This window comes from Dermacentor andersoni, chromosome 5, assembly GCF_023375885.2.
Source record: "Dermacentor andersoni chromosome 5, qqDerAnde1_hic_scaffold, whole genome shotgun sequence".
Lineage (NCBI taxonomy): Eukaryota > Metazoa > Arthropoda > Arachnida > Ixodida > Ixodidae > Dermacentor > Dermacentor andersoni.
Window position 1 is genome coordinate 93,403,252 of NC_092818.1, and position 24,565 is coordinate 93,427,816.

At 44.3% G+C, this 24,565-nt stretch overlaps 3 protein-coding genes across 9 annotated transcripts in view; 1 reads left to right on the plus strand and 2 right to left on the minus strand.

The window, feature by feature from the left end:
• LOC126530879 (transmembrane protein 245) overlaps nucleotides 1–8,382 on the minus strand; it is a 52,397-nt gene extending 44,015 nt beyond the window's left edge. For all 3 annotated transcript variants that reach the window (XM_055070841.2, XM_055070840.2, XM_072288229.1), the window contains exon 1: nucleotides 7,583–8,382. In XM_055070841.2, coding sequence (XP_054926816.2) covers nucleotides 7,583–8,098 — 516 coding nt within the window. In that variant the 5' untranslated portion in view covers nucleotides 8,099–8,382. The remainder of the gene's footprint in view (nucleotides 1–7,582) is intronic.
• A 472-nt stretch (nucleotides 8,383–8,854) lies between these two features.
• Smug (Single-strand-selective monofunctional uracil-DNA glycosylase) lies at nucleotides 8,855–19,339 on the plus strand. Of its 2 annotated transcripts, none has more exons than XM_050178200.3 (4): nucleotides 8,855–9,241; nucleotides 13,968–14,087; nucleotides 15,467–15,634; nucleotides 18,908–19,339. In XM_050178200.3, exons 1-4 carry the CDS (start codon nucleotides 9,005–9,007, stop codon nucleotides 19,268–19,270), a joined length of 888 nt encoding a protein of 295 aa, XP_050034157.2. In that variant the 5' UTR covers nucleotides 8,855–9,004; the 3' UTR covers nucleotides 19,271–19,339. The 2 variants fall into 2 exon arrangements, with proteins under 2 accessions (XP_050034157.2, XP_050034158.2); XM_050178201.3 differs by having other exon boundaries at nucleotides 8,855–9,160.
• Nucleotides 19,340–20,334: 995 nt separating this feature from the next.
• LOC126530884 (heterogeneous nuclear ribonucleoprotein 87F-like) lies at nucleotides 20,335–24,405 on the minus strand. Of its 4 annotated transcripts, none has more exons than XR_008612564.2 (7): nucleotides 24,296–24,405; nucleotides 23,245–23,463; nucleotides 22,532–22,787; nucleotides 22,018–22,422; nucleotides 21,834–21,901; nucleotides 20,746–20,806; nucleotides 20,335–20,503 (listed from the first exon to the last, which is right to left on the minus strand). XR_008612564.2 is itself a non-coding variant. In XM_050178205.3 (6 exons), the coding sequence occupies exons 1-5, from the start codon at nucleotides 24,308–24,310 to the stop codon at nucleotides 21,861–21,863; spliced, it is 936 nt and encodes a 311-aa protein (XP_050034162.1). In that variant the 5' UTR covers nucleotides 24,311–24,405; the 3' UTR covers nucleotides 21,408–21,769; nucleotides 21,834–21,860. The 4 variants fall into 4 exon arrangements, 2 of the variants coding, with proteins under 2 accessions (XP_050034162.1, XP_050034160.1); XR_007599536.3 differs by having other exon boundaries at nucleotides 22,003–22,422; XM_050178205.3 differs by lacking the exons at nucleotides 20,335–20,503; nucleotides 20,746–20,806 and adding an exon at nucleotides 21,408–21,769.
• Nucleotides 24,406–24,565: the final 160 nt, after the last annotated feature.

The window sequence follows — 24,565 nt, forward strand, 5'->3', positions numbered from 1 at the left end:
TGCATTGACATTTCCAAAGCGGTGCTTTAGATTTTCAATTGCGGAACTTTGTGGGTTTAATGTTATTATAGATATTGGACGCCAAAGGTGCATTCACTTTTCTAAAGTCTTACATCGGACCATACAATGAGACAAGCCAAATCAACACACTATCAGACAAGTTGACAAAGCCAGCAGCGAGGTCCGATCAGATGAAGCGTTCTGGTGGTTCATTTGTGCCGCCATGATACATAAAAAAATATCTCTTTTCTTTCACCTACGCCAAAGCATCCATGTCAAGACACTAAAGTCAGCCAAGGTAACTACGTTCTTATTTATTTTTTTCTACTTCGGCTTTTATTCACGAGGACACATTGAGCCTCTCCAATTTTTTTGTCCTCGCTACCCTACCCGCTAGAGCCAGCCAGAGCGCATGCATTTTTCTCGTGTTGCTCCGACCACCGCGCAGCGCACTTCGGTGCGCATTCGCTTTTCTCTGGCCAGATTCTCTGGATTTTCGCCTGGCAGAGTTTTGGGCACTTTCTGGCTAGCAGACGAAAAAAAGAAACTATCGTCGCTCGCCGCCATGACTGTGGGGACTCGACGAATTGCACCGCGCTCGCTTGAGCGCAACCTCTCCGGAAAGTCTTGTCTCGCCGGTGTAGGATACCGAGCAGTATGCATATGGTTCTCGGTGGACCAAGCGTCTCACGTTTTCTTCGATATTCTTTCGGTAGCTACATTAGGTGCCCAAAGTAGGCATTCGATTGTGGCCAACATACTTTGCGCTTTTTCATTTCGGTGCCCCAGCCCCACAAAGGAAAAAAGGAAGACATTGCTGTGGTGCAGCGAATTGTCGTATGGTGAAAGTTCGATTTTGTTACTTCTTTTGCGGACAGTAATGGGCCACGGGACGCTTCAGTTGCCGGATAGTCTTATTATATGGTATTGCGAGAGCAATTATATGAATACTCCAGGCGCATTCTGCCATCGTAGTCGCCCTCATGTTTCGTATAAAGTCCAAGGGCGGTAACATCGTGACCGCGCGCCGCATGCTGTATGTGTGAGTGAAAGTGTAGGGAAGGGGATGGGGGGGCCATACATCCGCCATACAGCCCAGACCTGCCGCCTTGCAACTTCCACTTTTTGGAGCATTTGAAAAAAAAACAGCTCAAGCGAACCAGATTCGTGTCGGACGATGACGTGAAAGAGTCAGTTCCAGAATTTTTGAAGCAGCAACCCAAGGAATTTAATGAGACAGGAATCACGCGACTTGTTAGACAATGGGGCAAATGTCTAAATGATCACGGAGACTACTTTTAAATAAGGTCCCCAGTTTGTCATATATTCACATTGGCTGACTTTCATTTGACTCGCCCTCGTTTATTTTGCAGAACTTCTGCTCTTTATATGTGCTCTCTGTTGCGGCTATAATTTCGGTGCAATTACTCACAATACACGACTGGTGACAGCTGCTCCTGCGTCATACATGCGTCATACATTGGAACAAATGACAGCATCAGTAAGATTTTTCACTGGCCGTTGCATATGTATAAGAATCTAAACAAAGTTCTTGAATGACAAAGTTTCATTGCAATATTTGTCCTCAGCTTGTTAATTTCATGGCCTTTAATTTTTTCATATCAGCGGCATGCATGCCTTGCTGGTTTCGAACTGATATAGTTCTAAAGTTCGTGTGATATTTTATTTACTTATTAAATAAAGAAAAAACATGGAAGCATTGATATCGGTTATTTCGGGCACAATTTTTGGCACATACAAGTATATTCTTTTATGAAAAAATACATATTTTACTTGTTCTGACAGTGTGTAGCGTTCAAGAATTCGCTTGCAGCATCTTTGGAAATGCCAGTGCAATTATTATTCATGTATTTGATCCCTCGACAAATTGTTAAAGAGGAAGCTTTAGCTCGGGCCCAACTTTGACGCGATCTATTCAGATACATGTAAAACGCGGAATTGCTTTTCTGTGATAACCCCCGCATCTCTTTTAATGAAATTTGTTGCATTTGAGAGAGAAAATTAAATTCTAGTGTCTGTTGGAAGTGGAATTTCGATTTAGGGCCTGAAAATTGTTTAAATATTTTGAAAAACTCAAAAGTTAAAAAAAAGATAGAATCACAACGTTTACAAGCTAATAGCTCTGCATCAAGCACACATGTCGCTGTTCAGTAAACGGCATCTATTATAACAGTCAAAGCGGACAAATTTCGTGTGTCAATTCGTATGTTACGTGAATTGGTTATGTTGTGTACAAGGATTCTGCGAAAGCCGTATTTCCATAATGCTAAATTTCTTGAGATTCACGTGCAACATGGAAATTTTGTCCACTGTAGATGTACTATTAGGTGCAATTCACAGTATTGTGACATCATTTTTCATTGCTGAGTTACATAGTTCTAAACTTGATAGTTTAGATTTCTGAAAATTTTCGATTTTGGTGAATTTTTAATAAAGAATTGACAACCTAAATGAAAAATTCGATACCAACAGTCAGTAGAATTTAAAGTTTTTCTTTTAAATGCAACAAACCTCGTCAAATTTGGTGCATTGGTTGCTGAGAAAAACGAATTCTGCTTTTACATGTATTTAGATATGAGCACCCGAGCTAAAGCTTCTTCTTAAGGAGGAGATCGAGCTGCAATGTGAGCGGCCCCCCCGAACGAAATTTCTGGCTACGCCACTGCCAGAGTAGGTGGGTGTCCTTCCCTTTGTATGTCTCTGCTAGCACCCAAAAATAATTTTCAGTAAATCTCATGAACTTGCCCAAGAAGCTATACAGGAATGAGCAGGCATTGTTGAGCGAAATTGCATGCTCCCATATTAGGTGTACAGGAATAATTTGCTCGTGTGTATGTGACAGCATTATGTAGTGGCTAGACAGCTTTATCTGCCACATTAAAAATGTCTCACAGTGCTCCTCTAAAGGTGCCGTTTCTTTATATTTCTGACCTTCCCTCTTTTGTTTCTTCTTCAAGCATGCTAGATAGTTGCACAGCAACAGGTCTAGAGCAGGATGAACAATGTTCCTGATACCCAGCCAATAAATAATGGAAACGAGATAGCCACGTGCTATTACAATGTGCCTTTTTTATCTTTCCTTATGTCCTACGGTGACTCTGGACATTGTCTCTACTGCAGATGGTGTCACCTGTGGTAATAAAACATCCCCGACACAAATGTACAAAACGAAAGACTAAAAGCAGGAAATGGTAAACAGAAATATCACAGACCCTATTTAGCAGTTGTCTTTCAATTTTCTCAGTTTCTATTTTTATGCTTAGCATGCACTGCAGAGTACTGTAAAATTTGCACATGTAATATGAGACTATGCTCCGAATTTCGGTGATATAACGCAGGCTGATGAACTAAGTCGCACAAACAAGCCGTAGAGTGAGTTGGTCTTGCATCTTATTTGCCTAAGAGTCGTAACTTCCAACACAGCATTCCAGTTCACTTCTAATATAGCGTCACATTTTCCTTTCTGATTCTACACACCAGAGTCTCATTCATTATGTACTATCTTTTCTCTCAGTATTGCACTGCAAGTTAAGTTAGTAAACTCGGCTACCTATTGATCCATCCAGTGACCATGATTCAGGTATGTAATGTTATATACATTGACAGCAACACATGCAACTATAAAGCCACTTCTTGCATGGTCAAATGTAAGTCATAGTCATACAGCTGCTGTAAGCCTCTTGGACTTTTCGCGACGTGCTTCGTTATGCCAAACTTTGAGCTCTCAAGTGTGGCATGAAGTGGCATGTGCACTTGCAACTAGTGGCATGCGCACTTGCAACTAGTGGCATGAGCACTTGCAACTGCACGTCGTTGACGACTATCCTATGGATATGACGTGTTTCGTCTGTAGGTAGTTCCCTATCCATGCCAAGTGGTGCAATTGAAACAGCACTTACATTGAATCACTTTTTAAGGTATTCTTTAACCACTTATTTGTTATGCCTAAAGGCAGGCTTTTGGAAATTTAAAAAAAATGTAACATCTGCAAAATTTTTGACTAACCTGCTGTTTTCTTTTTCTGCAATATCCCACAAGTGAATGTTAGCAAAAAGATACACATTAACACATCATAGCAGCTCCTTGCATATAAGGTCTACATGTCTTGGTAATTAATGTTCAAGCGTGCTCATCTTGGAAATCACAATCACCTTATAAAAATAAACTCGTCACAGCTTGCACTTGCCAGGCATCAGACAATTGTGAGAAGCAGTTCATTATGACTTGGCATTATATATATATATATATATATATATATATATATATATATATATATATATATATATATATATATATATATACACACATACATACAGTGTGCCCCCAGAAACAATAAAAAACCAACATTATGAAGTTTATTCTTAAAAAAATAATGAAAGAAATAGCAATTTGAGGTTTCACATTGTAAAGTTTAGGTTAGCATTAAAAAAAGATTGCAAATTTTAGCAAATATAATTCACAAAATATTTACTACCAGTATGTTTCCCAGCTGTCTTGGAGCATAGCTTTCATTTTGCGAAGCTGTGGCCCTGAATCTATCAAAATTATTACCTACGCAAAGTGACTGGAAAGCTAATTTATGAACAGTTCATAGCTTAAGTACACATTTGCATCAGTGTAAATTGCTGTCTCACCGTTAAATACCCTTTCTTTATAGTATATCTTCTGCAGCAGTGCCACATCTTTTACACAAAACATTATTACTAGATGAAAGCACACAAAATGTGGTTTCATTTATAGACTGACGATTGCATTTCTTGACAGTATACCATATTCTTAAGCATAAGCTAGACGTGATAAAATTTTTGTTGTTGACCTTTTCAATAACGCTGCCACGAACTGTTGGCAACGTTCAGGCTTTTTATTTATTTATTTTTTGTACCTATTATATCTCTGAACCTAGTAAGTGCTAGGTTGGGACAATAATGGGACAAGTCCCTGCAAAAGTCCTTTCAGTTGCATAGCTAAGCTTAATGTTTTGTGCAATGGCTTTCAGATTTATGTTTTATTACAGTAATGTTATACATTTGAGCAATTATAAAATAAGTTGCGCAATAGGGTGTCCCAAAGTTCAAAACTGTGAGGGGGACACCCTAAATTAAATCTACAAGCAGCTCCTCAAATAGACTGAATAACAGTAGACGCACTTGAAAATAAATTTATAGAGACACAAATAAAGAGGTAGAAGGGGGCTGGCAACAAAGGCGCACCTTTCTCTTGTCAGCAGTGATTTATACACTCCTCCCGCCTAGATTTTCTACTAAGCCTTCTGGAACAGCAGCAAAGGTTAAATTTTGTTGAACCTTGCAGATGAACTGTGGTGGGAGCCTAAGCACATCATGAACTGAATGATGTTCAGAGAGGAAAATTGTCGTATTCCCTACTGTAGCACGCAGCTACGAAGGAAACCTGAAACAGATTTCTCAGAAAGAAGCCTTTACAGATGAATAAAAATTTGCTGGAAAAAGAAAAGTTGAAACCCGGGGTTTCTTGGGTGGTCACTTGGCCACCTGAGCCAATGAGGAGGCTTGAAGATTGCAGAGCGAGGCCATATTAGTCTGCACTTCAAGGCAGAGGGACACTAAATTATGGAAAATCCATTCTGCGAAATCCCGCAAGGTTTCACCACTTTGCGGGCTATTGTCCAAGTCTTCGAGATTACCTGTGCTGACTATATGATTGGAGCCTGCCAGTGACGCAAACAATTATGGTCAGAAGTATGAAAAGCAGCAGATCTGATTTGACGCCACTAGTATTTTTAGTTGGCTATCCTCATAACCAAAAGCATCCAGTTGCTCTGCGAGTTAGCTCGCACACACAAAACAAGTCGGAAAGAAAGTTGTCACCGCAAAAAAAAGTGACTTGATAAAAGCCTACTCCAATTCAGTACAGACTATAACTGCATGCTGCAGGTATTCATTTGCCGAAATATTTCCAGGGATGAATATGGTATTTGATTTTATCACATATTTTTACCTATTAGATGTGGTGGCGAACAGTGAAGGCTAACTCTTTCCACTTTAGAAAACAAGAAAAAACAAAAGACACACCCTCAAATGCTCGCAACAACCCCCCCATACTCCCAGAGTAGAAACCCTGGATAAGCCCTTTCTTGTCAGCTCTCCGCACCCAACAACAATGGTTATCTTCAATCGCTGTGCTGTTTCGAAACATTGCACCAGTCCACTTCAAGAAGGTGAACAGCCGAACCAGCTTGTGTTTTTCCTCTCGTCATGACAAGTGCGAGCCCAGTCAGCAAACGAATAGCACCTTTCATTGTGCAGGATAAACAGTCGTTTGATGTACCAGCAGTCACCGCACAAGCAATGCATGGGACACGAAGGCACCAACAACTGTGTGTATCTCTGACTGAGCACAAACGTCTGAGGCAGTTGTTTTGCAAGCACCTGGGTTGGAGCCAAGTCTCAACCCAAGGCAAAGTAGCAGGCTTCAAAAAAAGCCGCAGGATCACCCCCCTCCCCACACCGTCCATGAGAAATTAGAGCTGGCAACGAGCACAGGAAGCAAACAAAGTTCAAAGCTGAATGTGTGTGCGTCTCACCCCCAAGAGGTCTCTAATGGGGTCCTGCACCAGAGCGAGCGACAGACGCAGATTGTTGCAGGGCCAAAAGGAAATGTCTGTTCTGCACTACTGAGCTGAAGCCAACAAGAGTGGTTAAGCATTCTTGCACACAAACAACTTTTCCCCATCAAGCATCAGGTTTTGTGGCATAACACCTGCTTCGACTTTGTACAGAGATGGTTAGCTTACAACGCAGTGCATAGGCGCAAAATAGTTAAACGAAAATAAGAAACAGAAAGACGTCATCCTGACTGGCCAACGCATTCCCCATGGAACTACATCAAATAGCACCCGCAACACAGGGGCATGTGACACAATCTAACTAGTACGTGCCAAAACCATTTTTCATTCCACCATACTCAAAAGATCGAGTGATTTATGTATGGGCTTAAATGCCCCAAAGAAACTCGGGGCGGCTACGAGAAACCGCGCTAGCGATCTTCAGAGTAATTTTGACATGCGCTCAAGGCTCGGCATACGAGACTTTCTGCATATTTGTATTCTGCTCTCATATGAATGCGGCAGCCGCGGCCTGGATTCGAACCCGTTGCTTCGTGCTGCGCAGCAGAATGCCGAAGCCACATAGCCACCCAGGTAGGTGGGCGAGAAGTTGTTTGAGGACAACCTTCACGGCTCATTCAAACTAAAATCAACTATATTGTCGTTTGCCCAAGAAAGGCTACGAGTGACGAGGAAATCGCGAGCGTTTTCGCAAAGACGGCTAGTCAGAGCTGCACGCACACACAAAAACGAATGACGCTTAGTTGTGCTCGCTCTTCGCAGCATTGCGCTGCGCCCGAAAGAAAGGTTCAGATCGCTACGGTGTTATCGTGAGACTGCGATCCCAGCAAGAACAGCCAGCAGCTACGTCCCAAACGACGCTGCCGCCGATGCACTGCGACACCCTCTCGCTCCTATATAGAAGGCTGGCCGGACGAAAATTGGGCCACAAGAAGGTGTACGGCACAGTGCACCTACCATCCATCCCGAGGAGAAGATCTCCAACGTCGCCGACACGATGTGGTAGAAGACACGCAGCACGGCGAACACTTTCCAGGCGACCGTGACGGGCAGGAAGTGGTGCGCGAAGTAGACGAGCGGCACGAGTATGGAGGCGGCGAGGAACCACTTGAAGTACTGCAGCACCGTGTTGCAGGCGCGCTCGGCCACGCTGTCCACCACCTGGAAGGGCAGGCAGAAGACGCCCACGGCGAGAGGCGTGCCCGCCTCGCGCAGCGCGTCCAGCCAGCCGCCCAGGAGCACGCAGAGCGACCGCTTGAACGGGTGCAGCACCGACCCGAAGAGGAGCGCCCACAGGAGCGGCCCGAGGAAGGGCTGCAGTATGAAGTACACGGCCACACCGGCTGCGCTGACGAAGGCGGCGAACACGAGCGTGGCCGTGTTGTAGACGGCCAGCTTGAGCGCCTTCTCATGGCCCTGCGGCACCAGGCTGAGGAACTCGAACGGCGAGCGGGCCACGTCCTTCGCTGCCATCTCGTCGCTGCCGCTACGCGCTAGACGGTCAGCTGTTCAGCGTGCGGCAGCAGCCGCCGATGAGGCGGGCGGGGCGATCATCGTGTCTGCGTAGTACACGGCACCCGCCCAGCCCCGCGGGTTTACGTGCGGGCGGCGGCGGTTCTACGAGCGACACATCACACAAGCACCATCCCTCGCTGCTACGGACCGCGACGTTCCGAGGAGACTCGTGAGAATCGGGCCGACGAACGGTTTTAGAAACAGCAGGCGAAGCACTTGCCACTAGCAGCACGTCGAAACTTCGTATGTTTGTTTACCTGCTTGCTGGCTCAGCAAGGTGGGACTCCAATATTACCAAGTCAGCTAAACCTCTTGTATCGGTGTGGTTGGCAACGCCAAAGGTACGCAGTGGCAGCTAGTAAATAAAAAAAAAATATTCTTGAGGAACAAAAGTTTTTATAGGAACGAGCTTATAACTGCCTTATAAACAGTGCAGCTTCGATAAAATTTTAAAATTCGATTTATACAGGTGTCACACGGCGCTCTTTTGATCGCGATCGAACCCGATCCGGATCGAATTTCTCGGTCGCGATTGGCTTCTTTGCTCAATCAGCGTAAGGGAGCCAATTGCGGTCGAAAATTCCGTGATCGAAAGTGGCTGTGTGTGACAACGGTATTAAAATTGTTAAAATCAATGTTTCGTCGGAAAAAAAAAAAAAAGGCTCTAATTGGCTTTTTAGGTGCTTCGTCTGACTATTGGTGGCTACGGTATAGTTTTTGTTACGGTTTTTGTTTTGTGGCGGTGGCTGTGTTGTGGTGACAGTGGTTCGGGAGTACGCTACGAACTGTCGAGTTATCGAGTTCCGTTTCTGCTCACAAGGGAGACGCGAGACGTCAGGAGAGAACGAACAGCTGGCGGTGCGCATGACTTGCAATGATGCCGCCGGCAGTGAAATTGCGGACGCTTTTCTTGCCATCGAACGGAAGCAGAGCGAACTGCTTTCCCGGATTCCGTACGGCTCCAAAGTTTCCCACATCTACAATCCCCTGGAATACGCCCGCGAAACGCACGAATGCTATGTGCGTAAATACTGCAAGACCAGGAAGGCAGTGCTATTTCTTGGCATGAACCCTGGCCCCTTCGGCATGGCTCAAAACGGGGTGCAGTTTGTATATTATTATTTATTTAAAGGTGCCTTACAGGCCCCCAGAGACATTGTGTAAGGAGGAGAGTACAATCAAAGATTATAACATGCACATAATTAGAATACCTATGTATGTATGAATACCTACACATAAAAAAAAACATACAGGGTGAGAGAGGCTCTAATATGCAGTAATATATAGTGTTACAATATGTACAACAAACAAACCGAACGCTTTTGAACGCTACAGCTTATTCAACAACAAAAAATTTCACACAGTAAAATATAAACAATAGAATTACAGAGTGAGCGGCATAGCTCAAAACGGGGTGCAGTTTGTATATTATTTATTTAAAGGTGCTATTTATTTTTTTAGCTTTAATATTTATATATTTAGGCTATTACAAAACAGTATTTGACACATAGTTGCACATCAATAACGAGAAAGGCAATGACAGAACACTATGTAGAATGTTAGGTTATGTAGAGTTTGAAAAATGTGTTGTTAAAAGAAGCCGAAAATTTTCTTGGTCACTCTCAGTAGCTATGATGCAAGGAAGGTTGTTCCAAAGGTGAATGCCTCTTGGAAAAGTGGAGCAGTTAAAGATGAATTAGTCTTACTGTAAATACGCCTGAAATTGAACCAATTGTGAGCTGTAATAAGCAGGTTTAAGATGCAGAACTGATGGTGCTGTGTTGTGAACGTATTTATGAAATGATAGCAGGGCTATATCACGACGATCAGGCAAGAGCTGAGTGGGAAGTCAAGTTAAATTTGCGTTATGCATTCATTATAGTCATAACAATGTGAAATAAAACGCGCAGCCCTATTCTGAACAGGCTTGAGTTTTTCGATCAGATATTTCTGATGGGGAGACCAGATGGATGCAGCGTGTTCAAGCTGAGGTTGAACAAATGTTAGGTAGGCTAGTTTATGAATAGCTTTATTTGAATTATGTAACTTGCAGCGCACGTACCCTAATTATCTCAAAGAAGAAGAAGTATTTTAATGACTGGAAAATGCAGAGAGGTCGGCCGGATAATGGAGCATCTGGCCTGCTACTCTACGTAAGAGAAAAGGAAGAGAAAGGGTCACAATGGGGGATGATAATGGGAGGGATGAGGTGAAGGACAGATTACACAACTGGTATCACAGGCGTGAGTCCAGGCCCGTGTCACCTAGGAAACGTGAAAGAGCATGCATTGTCTCTGTCGTCTGCCCACTCTGTGGCCATGCGCCTAGCAAGAGGTCCTCCGACAGTGGTCTATTGTGTAAATGTCTCAAGGTATCTGCCATTGTCAGTCTTTCGCGCGCATACTCAGGGCACACCACGAGTGCATGGTCTATAGTCTCTACAGCGCCACACACTGAACAGTCCGGGGAGTCTGTCCGTCCAATAATGTGCAAATATTTGCGCGTGAAGGCGACGCCTAATCGCAGTCTGTGTATCAGGCATGTGTGAGGGCATGGAATTCCACGCAGAATAGGAAATTTCATATCAAGATCCAGACTTTTAAGTCGGACGTTACGAGCGTCTGGCTGGGCCCAGTATCTTCTCGTCGCACTCCTCATTAATTCCGACAGGAGGCATGTGACGTCCGGTCTAGAGAATGGCACTACAGTTCGCAGGCCATTGCTGAGGGCGCGCCTTGCTGCAGCATCGGCCATCTCATTACTGTTATATCTCAAAGAATTGGTGCACATATGTGTGCAATATGCATTGACCACGAAAGAGTTGGTTAGGTTAACACCAAGATATTTACATTGGGTATTGTGCAAGATAGTGATGTTATATTTCTGTGATAAAAAACACAGTGTTAGTATGCTTTGGGCTCAAATAGATAATTTTACATTTAGAAATGCTTAGCTTCATTAACCAAGCATTACACCAAATAGAAATAAGTTCTAGATCTTCTTGGAGGATTGTATGATCATTGGCACCCTTGATGGAAAGATAAAGAATGCAGTCGCCCACAAAAATGTGTGCGTGTGAGGAAATGTTATTCGGTAAGTCATTAATGTATCTTAAAAATAGTAACAGTCCAAAAACGCTGCCTTGCGTAGTACACTTGAAGTAATGTGTAAAAGAGGGGAGGAAAAATTATTAACTGTTGTGAATTGCCTACAATTAGATAGAAAATTTCAAATCCATGTTAGTGTAAGAGAATCTAATGTAAGAGCAGATAATTTCAAAATCAAATGGCAATGTGCTACAAGGTCAAACACTTTCAAAAAGTCTAGAAAAGCACAATCACTTTGTAGATCCTCTTCCATGTTAGCATGTAAATCAATTGTTCATTTGAATAACTGCATTTCACATGAAAAATTTCTCCGAAATCTGTCTTGTTTATTAAAGAAAAATTTGTTGGCTTCCAGGTGGCTGTAATTTGATGCAAATGTGTACATGTTGTAACATTTTGCAGCACATAGATGTTAATGATATTGTACGGTAGTATTTTTGTGCATATATACTGCGTGACTTAAATACGGATATAATCTTTGGTATTTCCAGTCTGAGGGCAGCATGCCACCCTTTAAAAATTGCCTGAAGATGTGAGACAGAATTTTACTAGACACTATGACAGTGTTTTCGAGAATTACATTAATGTCGTTGATGCCACAGGGTATGGTTAGCTTGAGGTTATCTAGCAGGCATGCAACACCTTCAACTGTTGTTTCTGTAGATGGCATATATTGGTAGTTGAATTCCGGTACATCCGGCAGATCAGACTGATCTTCTGTGGGGACTATAGAAGAAAAATAAGTATTGAAAGTAGAAGCACAGAGAATATCTGAAAGGGTAGTGATCGTGATATGGGCTTATTATGTGTCAGAACTTTTAGGGATTAGATTTTAAGAGAGATGGCAATTCATGAGTGAAGTATTTATCTTTAGTTGAAGACTGGGCAGAACAGTAAATTTTTAAGCTTTATTTTAAGGTTCGTTGAAGAGCGGCATATACCCTAGCTGGCATATATAAGAATAATCAGAATCTGTCACCACTTTACTGAGGACTGTGATAAGCGAGGTGCAAATGTGTGGTTCTCCTCATTTTGTTTGCATGCTGGTTCAGTCGTGGGCACTCAACTGGTAAAGTTGAGTGTGCGCATCACAAGATAAGAAATTTGCACACTAAAAGAGAACAACTTCTGACCTGTCTCCTCTGGCAGCTGCAGTTTTGTTGAATTGCTAGCCAATAGAACTCATGATGGAAGTTGAATATCCTGATGTATGAGATGACATCCAGCAGTGCACATTGCTACTGGTGGTAAATAAACTAGACACTCAAGCCAACGCTTTCTGTAATTAAGGTAATTAAGTTTGATGGTTTACAGATTCAAGGATTGCACCCACACCATGACATAGTACTAATAAACATGGCAGCATACACCACTATAAATACGAATCTGTTTGGCTGTGTACATATGCTTGCCAATGGCTGAAATGTGACCAAAGCAGAAAGCTGTGCTTCTTCATTTTGCGGTATAGCTTATGTTCACTTATTTCATGTCATGATACGAGTTTAGAGTGCATGTATTTATGATGTGCATTTTCTTGCGTATCTGCATAAGCATTTGATTACCAATCATGCCTGCGCACTACTTTCCTATTACCAGGTGCCTAATGCTCTGCTTTGCAAATTATTTAATAGTAGCCACCGTATGAAGGGGTGAGTTTAGGGTCATTGTTATCATGTGGCATGCTTTCTTACATGTCTTTTTTATGGTTAACGTGGTATTTCACGAAGACTTGTTATGGCAAATGTGATGTTTCAAAGTGTTGATGATAATTGCAGTTATGCTGTATTGCAAAAACAATTAATTTAAAGGAAGCACTCGGAGTTTCATTCTTAATGGATGTATTGCAGAGATTTTCCTTCAGCCCACTGATGACAATTCACACACGTCTCATCAATAATTAATACATAAAATCCAAAGCTTCACATTTAGATTAAAATTTCACTTTTTATAATATACCAATAAAATATGCAACTTTGCACAAGAACACCCAACCAAAAATACATTCTCATCAACCGCACGGAAAACAAGGAGCAACAATGTTGAGAGCTAAAGAGGTTAGCGTAACCAAATGCCTGAGGTGTTACTCCTGATGGCCTAGACTGAAAGTATAAAAACATAACAAAAAGTTAATTTTATTAAGAAACTTACACATACACACATTCAGCAAAAAAAAAAAAAAAAGAACACTCATAATGGATATGCTAACAATTCGTATTTGTAAAACTGGACTGAGTCAAAGGTATCCTTGCAGTAATTAAAGGAAGTGCTTCCACCAAAGTTCAAGGATATTGTGCAGTTCACGGCATGCATAAACAGAGGTTTAAATATTACTTTAAGGAAGACTTTGAAGCTGTTAAACACTACAAATTGCATGACCCAAATTCTCCAGAATGCTGCTTGTGTGGAATAATATTGATACACTGGACTTGAATATCAAATAAATGGTTGTTGAAAGCAACACTGAGCTCAGTGAGATGCAGGCATGTACGATTACATCTAGTGAGGCCTTGCCGGTTGTTAGAGTCACAATCTGAATCAGTGCTGGAAAGGGGCACAGATCACTCAAACAACAGTATGGAAATGGTCACAAGTATAATGGGAACTATTATTGTGCAATAACACTCAAAGAGGTGCAGCATTTTTAAAAATGAGAGTACAGGAGTGTTGGCTAGGTAACAGCCATTTACAACACACATCAAAAATTCAGTTTCTTCCTGCAGGTGCCATTTGGAGACACAGCGCACGTTGTTGGCTGGCTTGGGATCCAAGGCCAAGTGACAAAGCCAACTCACGAGCATCCTCGAAGGCCTGTGTTGGGCCTTGGCTGCACCAGGAGTGAGGCAGGCAACCGTTCCTTTCGAGCATGCGGTTCTGTGAGGGTGGCAGCCACCTGAACTTGGACAAGGGCTTGCAGAGTCGAGAGCAGCTTGACCTTTACTCGTGGGAAAATAAAAGCAAATGAATGTTAAGAGCTGGTTCCCTGAAGAGCTGATTCCCGCAGTGAATGTGGAGAGCCGCTTAGCTTTCTTTAACAGAAGTAATCAACTATTATAGTAAGAGCACCATCAGAGACGGCAGTGCTGTGGCACTGCTTGTGTGTGAATAAGTGTTGTCATGTCCTGGCAGCACAGTTGAGTGTTACAGGGTATGGAACAACAGAAAGGAAGTTGACTCGAGGGTTTTTACAAAGAGCCTATTCAGAACTAGTGACATTGAACAAATACCTTCCGACATAGCAGGGCCAATGCAGAGACCATTTATGAAATTGGGCCAAGCATTTCAGCTGCCAGAACTGCATGAAATGGCTCACCGTAATGGGATTGGTTAGTGACTGGTAGAAGCAGGCAGAGCTTCCAGGATGTGAAAATTTTGTTACAAAAGTTGGCACGTGGGACTACATGAGGAAAAGGATTAGTACCATATCTGTCTTGAAGGTCCACACCTTGATGAACTCCCAGAGGTAACCAGTAATGGCCTGAAAATTCAGGCATGTTGGTGGGTGTATTTGTGCCTCCATTGCAGTCCTTCAAGATCTGGACAGGACCAAAAGAGATGCTTGATTACCTGGCTTGGCCTCTGTATCGCAGGAGCAACAGCTGAGTGGGCTGGGCACATTCATCTCCATTCTGTTTGTCTTTTCTTTATCTTGCTGAAATAGCTTTTTTTTTTTAAATAATGACAAGGCATGAAGTGCTCTGGAGCTTCTTGGTCCATATTACATTTCCTCTCAATGCTGTTCATAAAAATGATTTCAAGTGAAGTTAAGCTAAGGGTAAGCAAGTTAATTGGACACCAGCTGGGCATTATGCAGCGTTTTTAAGCACTGACTTCATCTGTGTGTAATAAGAGAATTGTTGCTCTTTATAATTCCAAAAGGCTACTTTGTGCATGCATGGGCCGACTGTAGTTGTGTAGACACCTTGTCTGGACTGAGCTTTCATGTGATTAAGACAAGCTCGAGTGTGTAAAATGAAAGACCCTAATTTAGTGAATTCATGTACAAACAAACAGCACAATGCAGCTAGTCCCAGCTTGAATAAGATGATTGATACCTTTGGAAGAAATTTTCCGTATATGACTCTGTAGTGTTGACTGAGAAACACTGGTAGCTGCATTGCACGAGCTGGTCTTGGTTACCGCAATAATGCAACACGCTAAAGAAGAACCACGCAACAGCGAAATGTTAAAGACAGGTGCGTGTTTTGCATGCATTGTGCAGGTGAGTGGCCATCGCTTCTGGGGCCTACTTCGCGAGCTCACCGCTAATGGGGAGCTGCTTCGAGGTCCCTGGTTTGTGCACAACTACTGTCCCCTTGCATTCCTGCTCCCATCTGGTGCCAACCTGACACCCAACCGACTGCCACTTGAAGCCCGCCAGCATCTTCAGGCATGTTGTGCGGTGCTGTCCCCCATAGTCTTTTTTGACCCACCATGGTAGCTCACTGACTGTGGCATTTTTTGTAGGACTACGCAGTGGAAACTGCACGGTGGCAGGGTCCAGCAATGTAGCCCACATGGGAGCCCCGTATGAGTGTGATCTGGGTGTCGGTGATGAATCGAACAGACTTCTGGTACTTAGAACTCACTTATACAACTGTCTTTGATGTATCAGTTGCTCGGGTGGGCATACATCTGCAAAGAACTTATATTTTTTTAGGAGGTCTTTTGACACGATCTTCCATCTTAAATTACTCAGAAAGCTTTCACACAATTTGGAAAATTCTACGATTTGTAAGCAGATTCACTTTTACCTGATTTCCTGGAAGCAACATGTTCTCTCTTTGGTAACACACCTTTTAGAACAATGTTTCTCAAAATGCAGGCCATGACCCTCAAAGGGGCCTTGAGCCTTTTTCTGAGGGTCATGGAAGCTCCAACTATATGTGCATTCTTCTTGCCGAAACAGAGGTACCCATACCCTTTTAACACCATTTTCTTTAAAAGTAATATAAGCATGCATATCACACTTTAAATCATTTTTTTATGCTGACTGTAATGTGTAATGTTATTTTTGGCCACAAGAGGAACAGCGAAACAGAAAGGCAAATGGCGATATAAACCTTTGGTCGCCACACGGAAAACTTCACTGAACATGGCCTCCAAATTGCATCCTGTTTTGTTTCACCAAAATTGTGGAATTGGGGTTAGGCAGATATGGTTGTATCAGGAAAGCTAATACGTTTTTATTAAAATACATGACTAAATTAATTCTTGTTAAAAAAAAGCATTTTCGTAGCTTTCTGTTGTGCTTAATGTCTTTTAAATACATTAAAATGTAAATGTATCTGTATCATTGAAAAACGTTAATTTTAATGCTTATAAAGGTGGAGCGTCATGGTAGGTTTGGTATAATTGAAGGGGGTCAGGTACAAGAAAAGTTTGACAAAGACCATTCTAAAACATTACTTATGGTTTTGGAAGCACCACAATAAGTCTCTATTCTGGGGCCCTTACTGTTTCTTCTCTACATTAATAGCATTATTGATTTGAATGTAAACACAAGATTCTATGGAAGTAATTGTGTTGTCTGTTCTATGATTACTTCTCGCTCTGATAAATGCAATCTGCAAGCACAAGTAGATAGCTTTGTACAGTGGTGTGAGAAATGGCAGATGTCTATGAATCATAAAAAGTGTGCCATTATGTCCATTACAAAGAAAAATCACTCCCTACCTTTTAATGCAGTTAGCATTCTTAGCCTAATTCACCTACTTTGTCATGCTGCTGCCGTCAGCTATTATAGCCTTTGGAATGTTTCGCTTGTGCACAAAACAGGAAAGGAAAATACATGTCCTACAGATTATAAAATTGAGATTGCATGCTCTTCTACCTGAAATGAAAATTAAGTTTATGCTTAAATAAGATGCCTGTGTAATCGTGCTCTAGTGTATTCGAAGTCAGCTACCTGAACCCCAATTCTTCAGTGCCAGTAGAACAAAACAAGCTGCGGTTGGGAGGCCCCATTTAGTGAGCTCATGGTCGTTCAATACCTTTTACTGAAAGGCCTTGGTGAAGCTTCCTTTGTGGTATTCGGACATGTAGACACTGTGGTGGCGCTGTTGTATGTGGTCGTATTAATGCGAGTAGCATTCTTACCCCACAGATTGTAATAAAGGTGTGTTTAGCAATACAGTGTGTCGCTACATTACTTGAATGCTTATCGCATCACAATCGCAAGATGGGTTCTGCCAGAAATATTACTGATAAAGTTAACAGAAATGCAATTCTTCGTGTTGATCAGTTTAAGTACCTTGGTTTGTATATTAGTTATGGTCTACGATGGGATCACCACATCACTTGTGCCATGGACAAAGCAATGACTAAATTGTAAAAATACTGAAAGTTGGGTGAGTTGATGCTGTTTATTATAAAGAATCGCTCCCTACCTTTTAATTAGCTTTCTTAGCCTTATTCACCTACTTCGGCATGCTGTAAACATGCCGAAGTAATTTAATTGCCGAAAAAATTTAATTATGGGATATTACATGCCGAAACCACAAACTGATTACGAGGCACGCTGTAGTGGGGCACTCCAGAACGATTTGGGCCCCCTGGGATTCTTTAACGAGCACCTAAGTGTAAATACAAGAGTTTTTTCGCATTTGGTACCCATCAAAATGCGGGCGCCGTGACCAGCATTCAATCTCGTGACCTCGTGCTTAGCAGCCCAACACCATAGCCACTAAGCAACCACGGCGAGTGGCAACATGTATGCTACACCTATTTGACATCTTACAAACTTGGCTTCTTCTTTTAAAGCACATACGTTGTTAGGCACACTCTTTGACCACTGCTTGGCAGAGTGGCTGAAACAATTGCCCAGATGGTTAAGATTGTTGAACCAGAGAAGTCTAGAATCAGAGATGATACACAATGGAAACACACTGCTGTTGCGCCCTATGTCTATTGCGTTTCCCACGGACTAAAAAATGTTGCCATCCCGTTTGCCATTGACCTTGTTCTCAGCACTAATGACAAGCTGCAACGAATGTGCCAAGTGGTGGCCAAAGAGTTTCACAGAACGAACAAGAAAAAGTGTGTCTGTGCTTTAAAAGAAGACGCCAAGTTCGTAAGATGTAAAATAGGTGCAGTGTACGTGTTGCCATTAACTTGTGGCCATTCTTACATAGGGACAGACTGGCCAGTGTGCTAATACCCGCCTAAAACAGCATCGACAATCAGTTGAAAAAGATAACCACTCACACCTGGCCAACCACTGCAAAAGCTATCATTGTGATCTTGTCCTTTGCGACACTAAGAGTTTGTTTGCTCATAAAAACAAGCCAACATGCGAAATAACCGAGACCTTCCATATCAAAAAGCACGTTGCATGCATAAGTGAACAATCTGTAGTATTAACAAGAAATTGGCCTTCTTGAGCGCCTCATAACCTTGTGTATTTAGAAGCTCTGTGCTTTATTTTGATTGAGTGCTCCGCCGCATGCTCGCATTAGTTAGTCCAAATTTAATTGGAGTCCTTCTTGTCAGTCTTCTGCATGGCCATAAAAAATACCTCTACTACAGGGTGTGCAATACAGGATACACTACAACTTTGGCTCATATAGTTGCAGCTAAGTGTTGCTTAATTTTTTTTGTCAAGGGAAAATAAAAATTCATGCTTCAAGGAGACAAACATTTTTACCTGTGGTGCCTCTTGCAGGCCATCTGTGATGCAGCCTTGCTGTCTGTGCTGAACCTGCTGAGGCCAGAGATTGTCGTTGGCATAGGATGCTATGCAAGGGACAGGGCACTGGCAGCCCTCGCCACAAGCGATGGTTCCTTCAAACCACCTAGAGTGCTCTGCCTGACCCACCCAAGCCCAGCCAGCCCCAAGGCCAACCGGGGCTGGCGTGCACTCGCCCTCTCCGAGCTGCTTTCGTTTGGACTGATCTCGGCTGATGCTGCTGACAGGGCCAGTACAGAGCTGTGTCCTACTTCTGAACTGGCATCGAGTGAAACCGACATCAGCAACGCGGAAGCATATGGGAACTCAGAACCGTGTCCCATTTCCAAAATGGCATAGGATGCAACATTGCCTGGTTGAGTAAAACTGGCATTTAGTGGCTTCAGCTGACGCTGAAGCATATGGGAACTCGGAGCCATGTCCTACTTCCAAAATGGCATAGGATGTAACATTGCCTGGATGAGGCAGGTTAAAGGATCTTGTGGTGTACCCAGCCACAAACATTTATAAAATGCAGAAGCTATGGATAAGCCATAACACCTCACACATTGCAGGTGCAGGAATGAAGAGGTACACATATTCATGCCCTTCCTTCAAGTACAATGCAACCACAAGTTGCAGATGGCATGCTCAGGCCACAAGGTATTTCGAACTTTTTCAGCATTCAAGGAGGCAGGCATACAGCACAGGTGTGTGTAAACTCAAGATGTGCCTCTTTTGCAAGGCTTCAAGGTAGAATATGGTCTTTCAGGAGGAATGGGATTAGCTTTTAGTAGTAGCTGCTCAGTGTAATGAAAAAAAAAATAACTGAATACTTGGAGTTTGACAATAAGCCCTGCGCATGTTTCTATTCGGCTAGACAAACTTGTACACCATCTGCCACAATACCACTGTTATAAGCACTCGAACATACTGTTTGTCAGAGGCTGCAAACCTTTCACAAACCTCCATGGATGGAGAGAGATCACAAAACTTGCCAGAAAAGCTCCCTATTTCCTGAGCACTATGCGGTAGTAGAGTGGTATAGTTGTGTACAGCATGTCAAGCTAGACATTTTCGGCCTGGCTAACGCAACATCATCTGGCATGAATTGCAGGATGCATGGAGTGCTGCCCATTCAAATAAATTGTGCTGGTGTGCAGCATTCTTACTGGCAATTTCACACAAAAAATTTTACTGACCTCGAAAACCAGTTCCCATATACAGTGAATGCTGCACTGCAATGGTGCGCTTGCTTTTTCAAAGCACCACTTTGTTGACAGTCTCCTAGCAAGTTCTCGTTAACTGCTTTGGTACCGCTACGTAACAGGATAAAATGCCATGGTGTGTCGCTTATGCACATACTAGTGCCCGTAGGCGTTTGAGGTTGCCATTGACCTCTCACTGGGAGTTATGAAACCCAATAAAACCGTGAAACTTTTTATTTCGATGTGTCCACGAGATTGTACAAGGGCAGGCACGCAGTGCATTCGATGAGCCAACGGCAATGCCTGGTACAGAACCAAGCAAGTGGGCCAGCAGGACTGCTGCAGGAGGTTCCAGCTCCTGCAGACTTTAGATCTTAATATGTCCCTGTGAATGGGAGAGGAAGGCAAGTTATAAGAACAGAACACTATTCAGCAATGCATACAAATTGCTTTTACCTAGGCTATCAGGCTAACATGTACAACATTCACTGCACCTGTGGGCACATCTCTACAGGACGGGCATTCTGAAAGCCTGTATAACAAAGCAATAGCTGTATGCACAGTTTCCAAGAGAAAGACCAAGCATGAGCTAAATGAAGACTCCCAACCAAACACCAGTACACATACCTTTTGCCTGGCTCCTTGGCACACCACGTCCTTATGGCAAGGCCAGCAGCCTGTTCGAACTCTGGGGGCAAAGCAAAGGCCCTTTTAGAATCTGAGCTACCCACACCAAAAGATGCTGCGTTTTGCTTTCCCTTAGAACTTGCATTTGCCAAAGGCAAACAAACAGCTAGCTTTAACAGTGGACATCAGTCCTTAACCATTTCCGGTCCACTTGAGACTTCGAACAGGACCAGATTTCAAGGCCTACACATGAGCACCGCACATAAACTAATGCACACGACTGCAATACTGCACAACTGAGAATGAAGCGTAATTATGGGAGACTGAGCAACACTGCTTTGGCCAAAGCCACCAGCACCAGAATAGACATGCGGCCTAAGATATGGGCGCAGTCTGGGCTGGCCAGACAGTGGACAGTTTGCGACCGGAAAGGGTTACCCTGCCCTTGGCATGCAGCAGCCCAAGGATAAAAGAAACCTGTGCTTACCTACAAAATGGCCTTCCTGCAGCTGACTTCCTCTCAGCTACGCTATCCACGCCTGTCTACCACCTAGACAGCGAAGCGAGCTCCAGTCCTTGGCCAGCTCCGGCAGCCATGCCTAGCTCTGCCTTTTTACGGGATAGACGACTAAGGCTCACGGTAGACAGAAACAACAAGACTCTCTCTGTACACTAGATGCTGTGTGTTACAACACTAGTCTTTATTGACCCAGACGTGAACCACAAGACAACATCTACAGGAGCAACGGGTGCCTCTCTGGCTAGGGAGAGCGCTCTTGCATTTGGGGGACCACAGACACGTGAGAGAGAAGAGAGACAAATGGTATAGACACAAAGGCGCATATGTGATGAGGACGGGGTTGTATGTGATGTGCTGCGGCTGGCTCTTCCTCGGAGGACACGCACTGCCTGAGCTGCTGCTGGCACAGCTCCAGACCTGGGCTAGCCGGTTGCCTAGCTAGCTCGGACCAAGCTGCACTGCCTAGCCCTGGCTGCTCTGCCCTCTCAAAGCTTTCCTGCCGCCCTGCGGGTCGGAAACACACGAGTCACTCCCAGGCCCACAACTCCCGGCCGTTACGAATACTCACCCCCCAGTTAAAACCACGACGACTTGTTTATCTCCGGTAGCCGCCGCCGCCTCCCGCACTGCCGTTGCCTGCAACAGAATGCATTGGTGAAGTCCGCGAAGTCTACACAACACGCCCGAGCCACGTAACTTAATAATAAACACGAGCGTTAATGCAGGTCAAGACTCACCATATGAAGACTCACCGTATGGGCCAGACCCACGCTGAGAGTAGCCACCTGGGCCTCCGCGCATGGGTCCACCACCATAGCTGTTGCCGTAGCCGGAGCCAAAGTCCCCGCCGCCGCCACCTCCCCAGCCGCCCTGGCTGAAGCTGTCTCCGTAGCCACCTCCGCCTTGGCTCCAGCCACCACCGCCGTAGCCGCCGCCACCACTTCCGTAGCCACCTCCGCCCGAGCCGTAACCACCGCCGCCGTAGCCGCCGCCACCATATCCACCACCGCCGTAGCCGCCTTCCCAGCCGTCACCACGGCCACCGCGACCGCCCCTGAATGCGGGCCGCTTGTCCTTCTTGAGGTTTTCCATTTCTTGTTTAGAAAGGGCCTTCTTCACTTCGGTCCTTTTTCCCTTCAGCATGTGGTGGCGCTTCACTGAAAAAGACGACAGGAGAGTTCGCGCTCACAAACGTTGCATACCGAATCGAAGCGCATCCCTTTCTAATCGGAATGTTTGCAATTTTATACAAGCAGAGGTGCTTACGGACAATCTTGTCCACTGGGTCGTAGTCGTCGTACTCGACAAAGGCAAAGCCACGCTTGCGGCCGGTGTCCTTCTCGGTGACCAAGTTGACGGAGAGGATGTTCCCAAACTGTGAGAAGTAGTCCCGGAGATCGGACTCGTCGACGTCGTCTTTGAGACCGCCAACGAAGACTTTCTTCACAGTGGCTTGCGCCTCGGGTCTGCCAGCCTCCTCACGTGGTACGGCCCGCTTTGGTTCCACCTCACGGCCATCGACCTGCGCAGAGGCAACATCCAGCGAAGTCGTACGATGCGCCCAGCCCGCTTTAACACGCCACTGAAGCGCCTGTTGCTGGGGTGATAAAAAGGCGCCAATCTCTGAATGAGCGAGTTCAATCTTATGGCTGCTATAACACGACCTAAAACCAAGGGGCTACGCGGCAATGGGAATGGCACGTGGCTGTCGAGAATACAACGCCTGCATAATGTAGCCGTTCATTCCGCTTGAGCTTATGAAAAGGCAATTGTTTCCGGCCGGCTGATGCCGCTGGTGACGCAGGCGAAGCACCGCTTCGACCACTGACAAAGCGCTAAGACGAATTTAACCACAGAATCAAAATTATCGAACTGGCGGCTAGCGCAAATAAAATTGCGAATTAATGACGTGGGGATGAAACAGAACGCCAGGAAATTTCAGTGGTCAACGCAAGGGATGCGAGAAAATTATGGCGCACCTTGTGCGGTCGTGCCGCTTGCGCGTCGTCGACCATGTGCGCGCGACGGAAGGTGATAAAGCCGAAGCCACGGCTCTTTTTGGTGCTGGGATCTCGCATGACGACGCAGTCCACGACTTCGCCCCATTGCTCGAAGTGGCCTTTCAGGCTCTCCTCTGTGGTCTTGTAGTCCAAGCCGCCGATGAACAGCTTCCTGAACTGCTCAGGCTCACTCTCGTTCTGTAAAAGAAGCACCGCCCAACTTTACAATCCTACGAAGACCGCGCAAAAATTTATTACATTAGAACGTAGGCGTTCGTTAATTTTAGACGAGACATCTACGGGCCCGGCACGTTCCGATTGTTTCCCCCATAAATGAACTTTATTCACTAACGATTACCGAAGCACCCGGCGCAAGCGACAAAGTGGGCGGGAAAAACTAGTGACGAAGCGCGAAGAATGGCTGACGAGGCGCATTTGTCTACTGGCAGAGCGAAACGTACAGGACTTACCTGCGACCGGTGCCGGTTATCCTAAGCCTAGCTCGAACAAAGGAAGCAGCTTCCATCTACGAGATAATTGTAACTCAAACGTCGAACCGCGTTAACTTTTTGTTTGTCACACACTTCGTAGTTTCCTGGAAGAACACTTGCATTAATTTACAGCAAAGATTTAAAAAAAAATCCGATGCCGTGTTTATTCCCAAGGAAATGGAACACCCGCCATGTTGAACGGCATAGAACGAGGCTTAGGTGACCGGCGTGCGCGCTCGAGTCCCGACGAGTCAATGCACCAATTACTAAACCAAAGCTGAATATTTGACGCCGGACATTTTACCTACGTGATACAAGCACTTCGAAGCAGTAGTGCGATATTCCCTACGAAATCGATGGGGATAAGTACACCCTATGCCGAACAGAAGCCGGTATGGAGGAAGGGGGGGGGGGATGAAAGCCAACTGCGACGCATTTCAGTTGCCACTGAATATACGACAGATGCCTTATTACGGCTAAAACTACGAACGAGCAGCAATAACTACTACACGGACGACACGAAAATTGTTAGCACTCACATCTTGGGCACCCATTTCCGCTCGATGAATTTCAAGTACTAGGAGCTACGAAAGAACGCTGCCGCTCAACGCCAGCGCCTGCACAGAATGCCACGAATGCACGCACTTCAGTAGACGTCATCACAATTATTTGCAACTGCATAATACATTTTGCTCACAAAAAATATTAGTAGTGATTGGTTAAAAATATTCTGTTATTTTGTATATTAACTACATATTTTTAAATTGCCTTTTCTGAAGCAAATGCTCCGATTATTTGCCGCATTAACC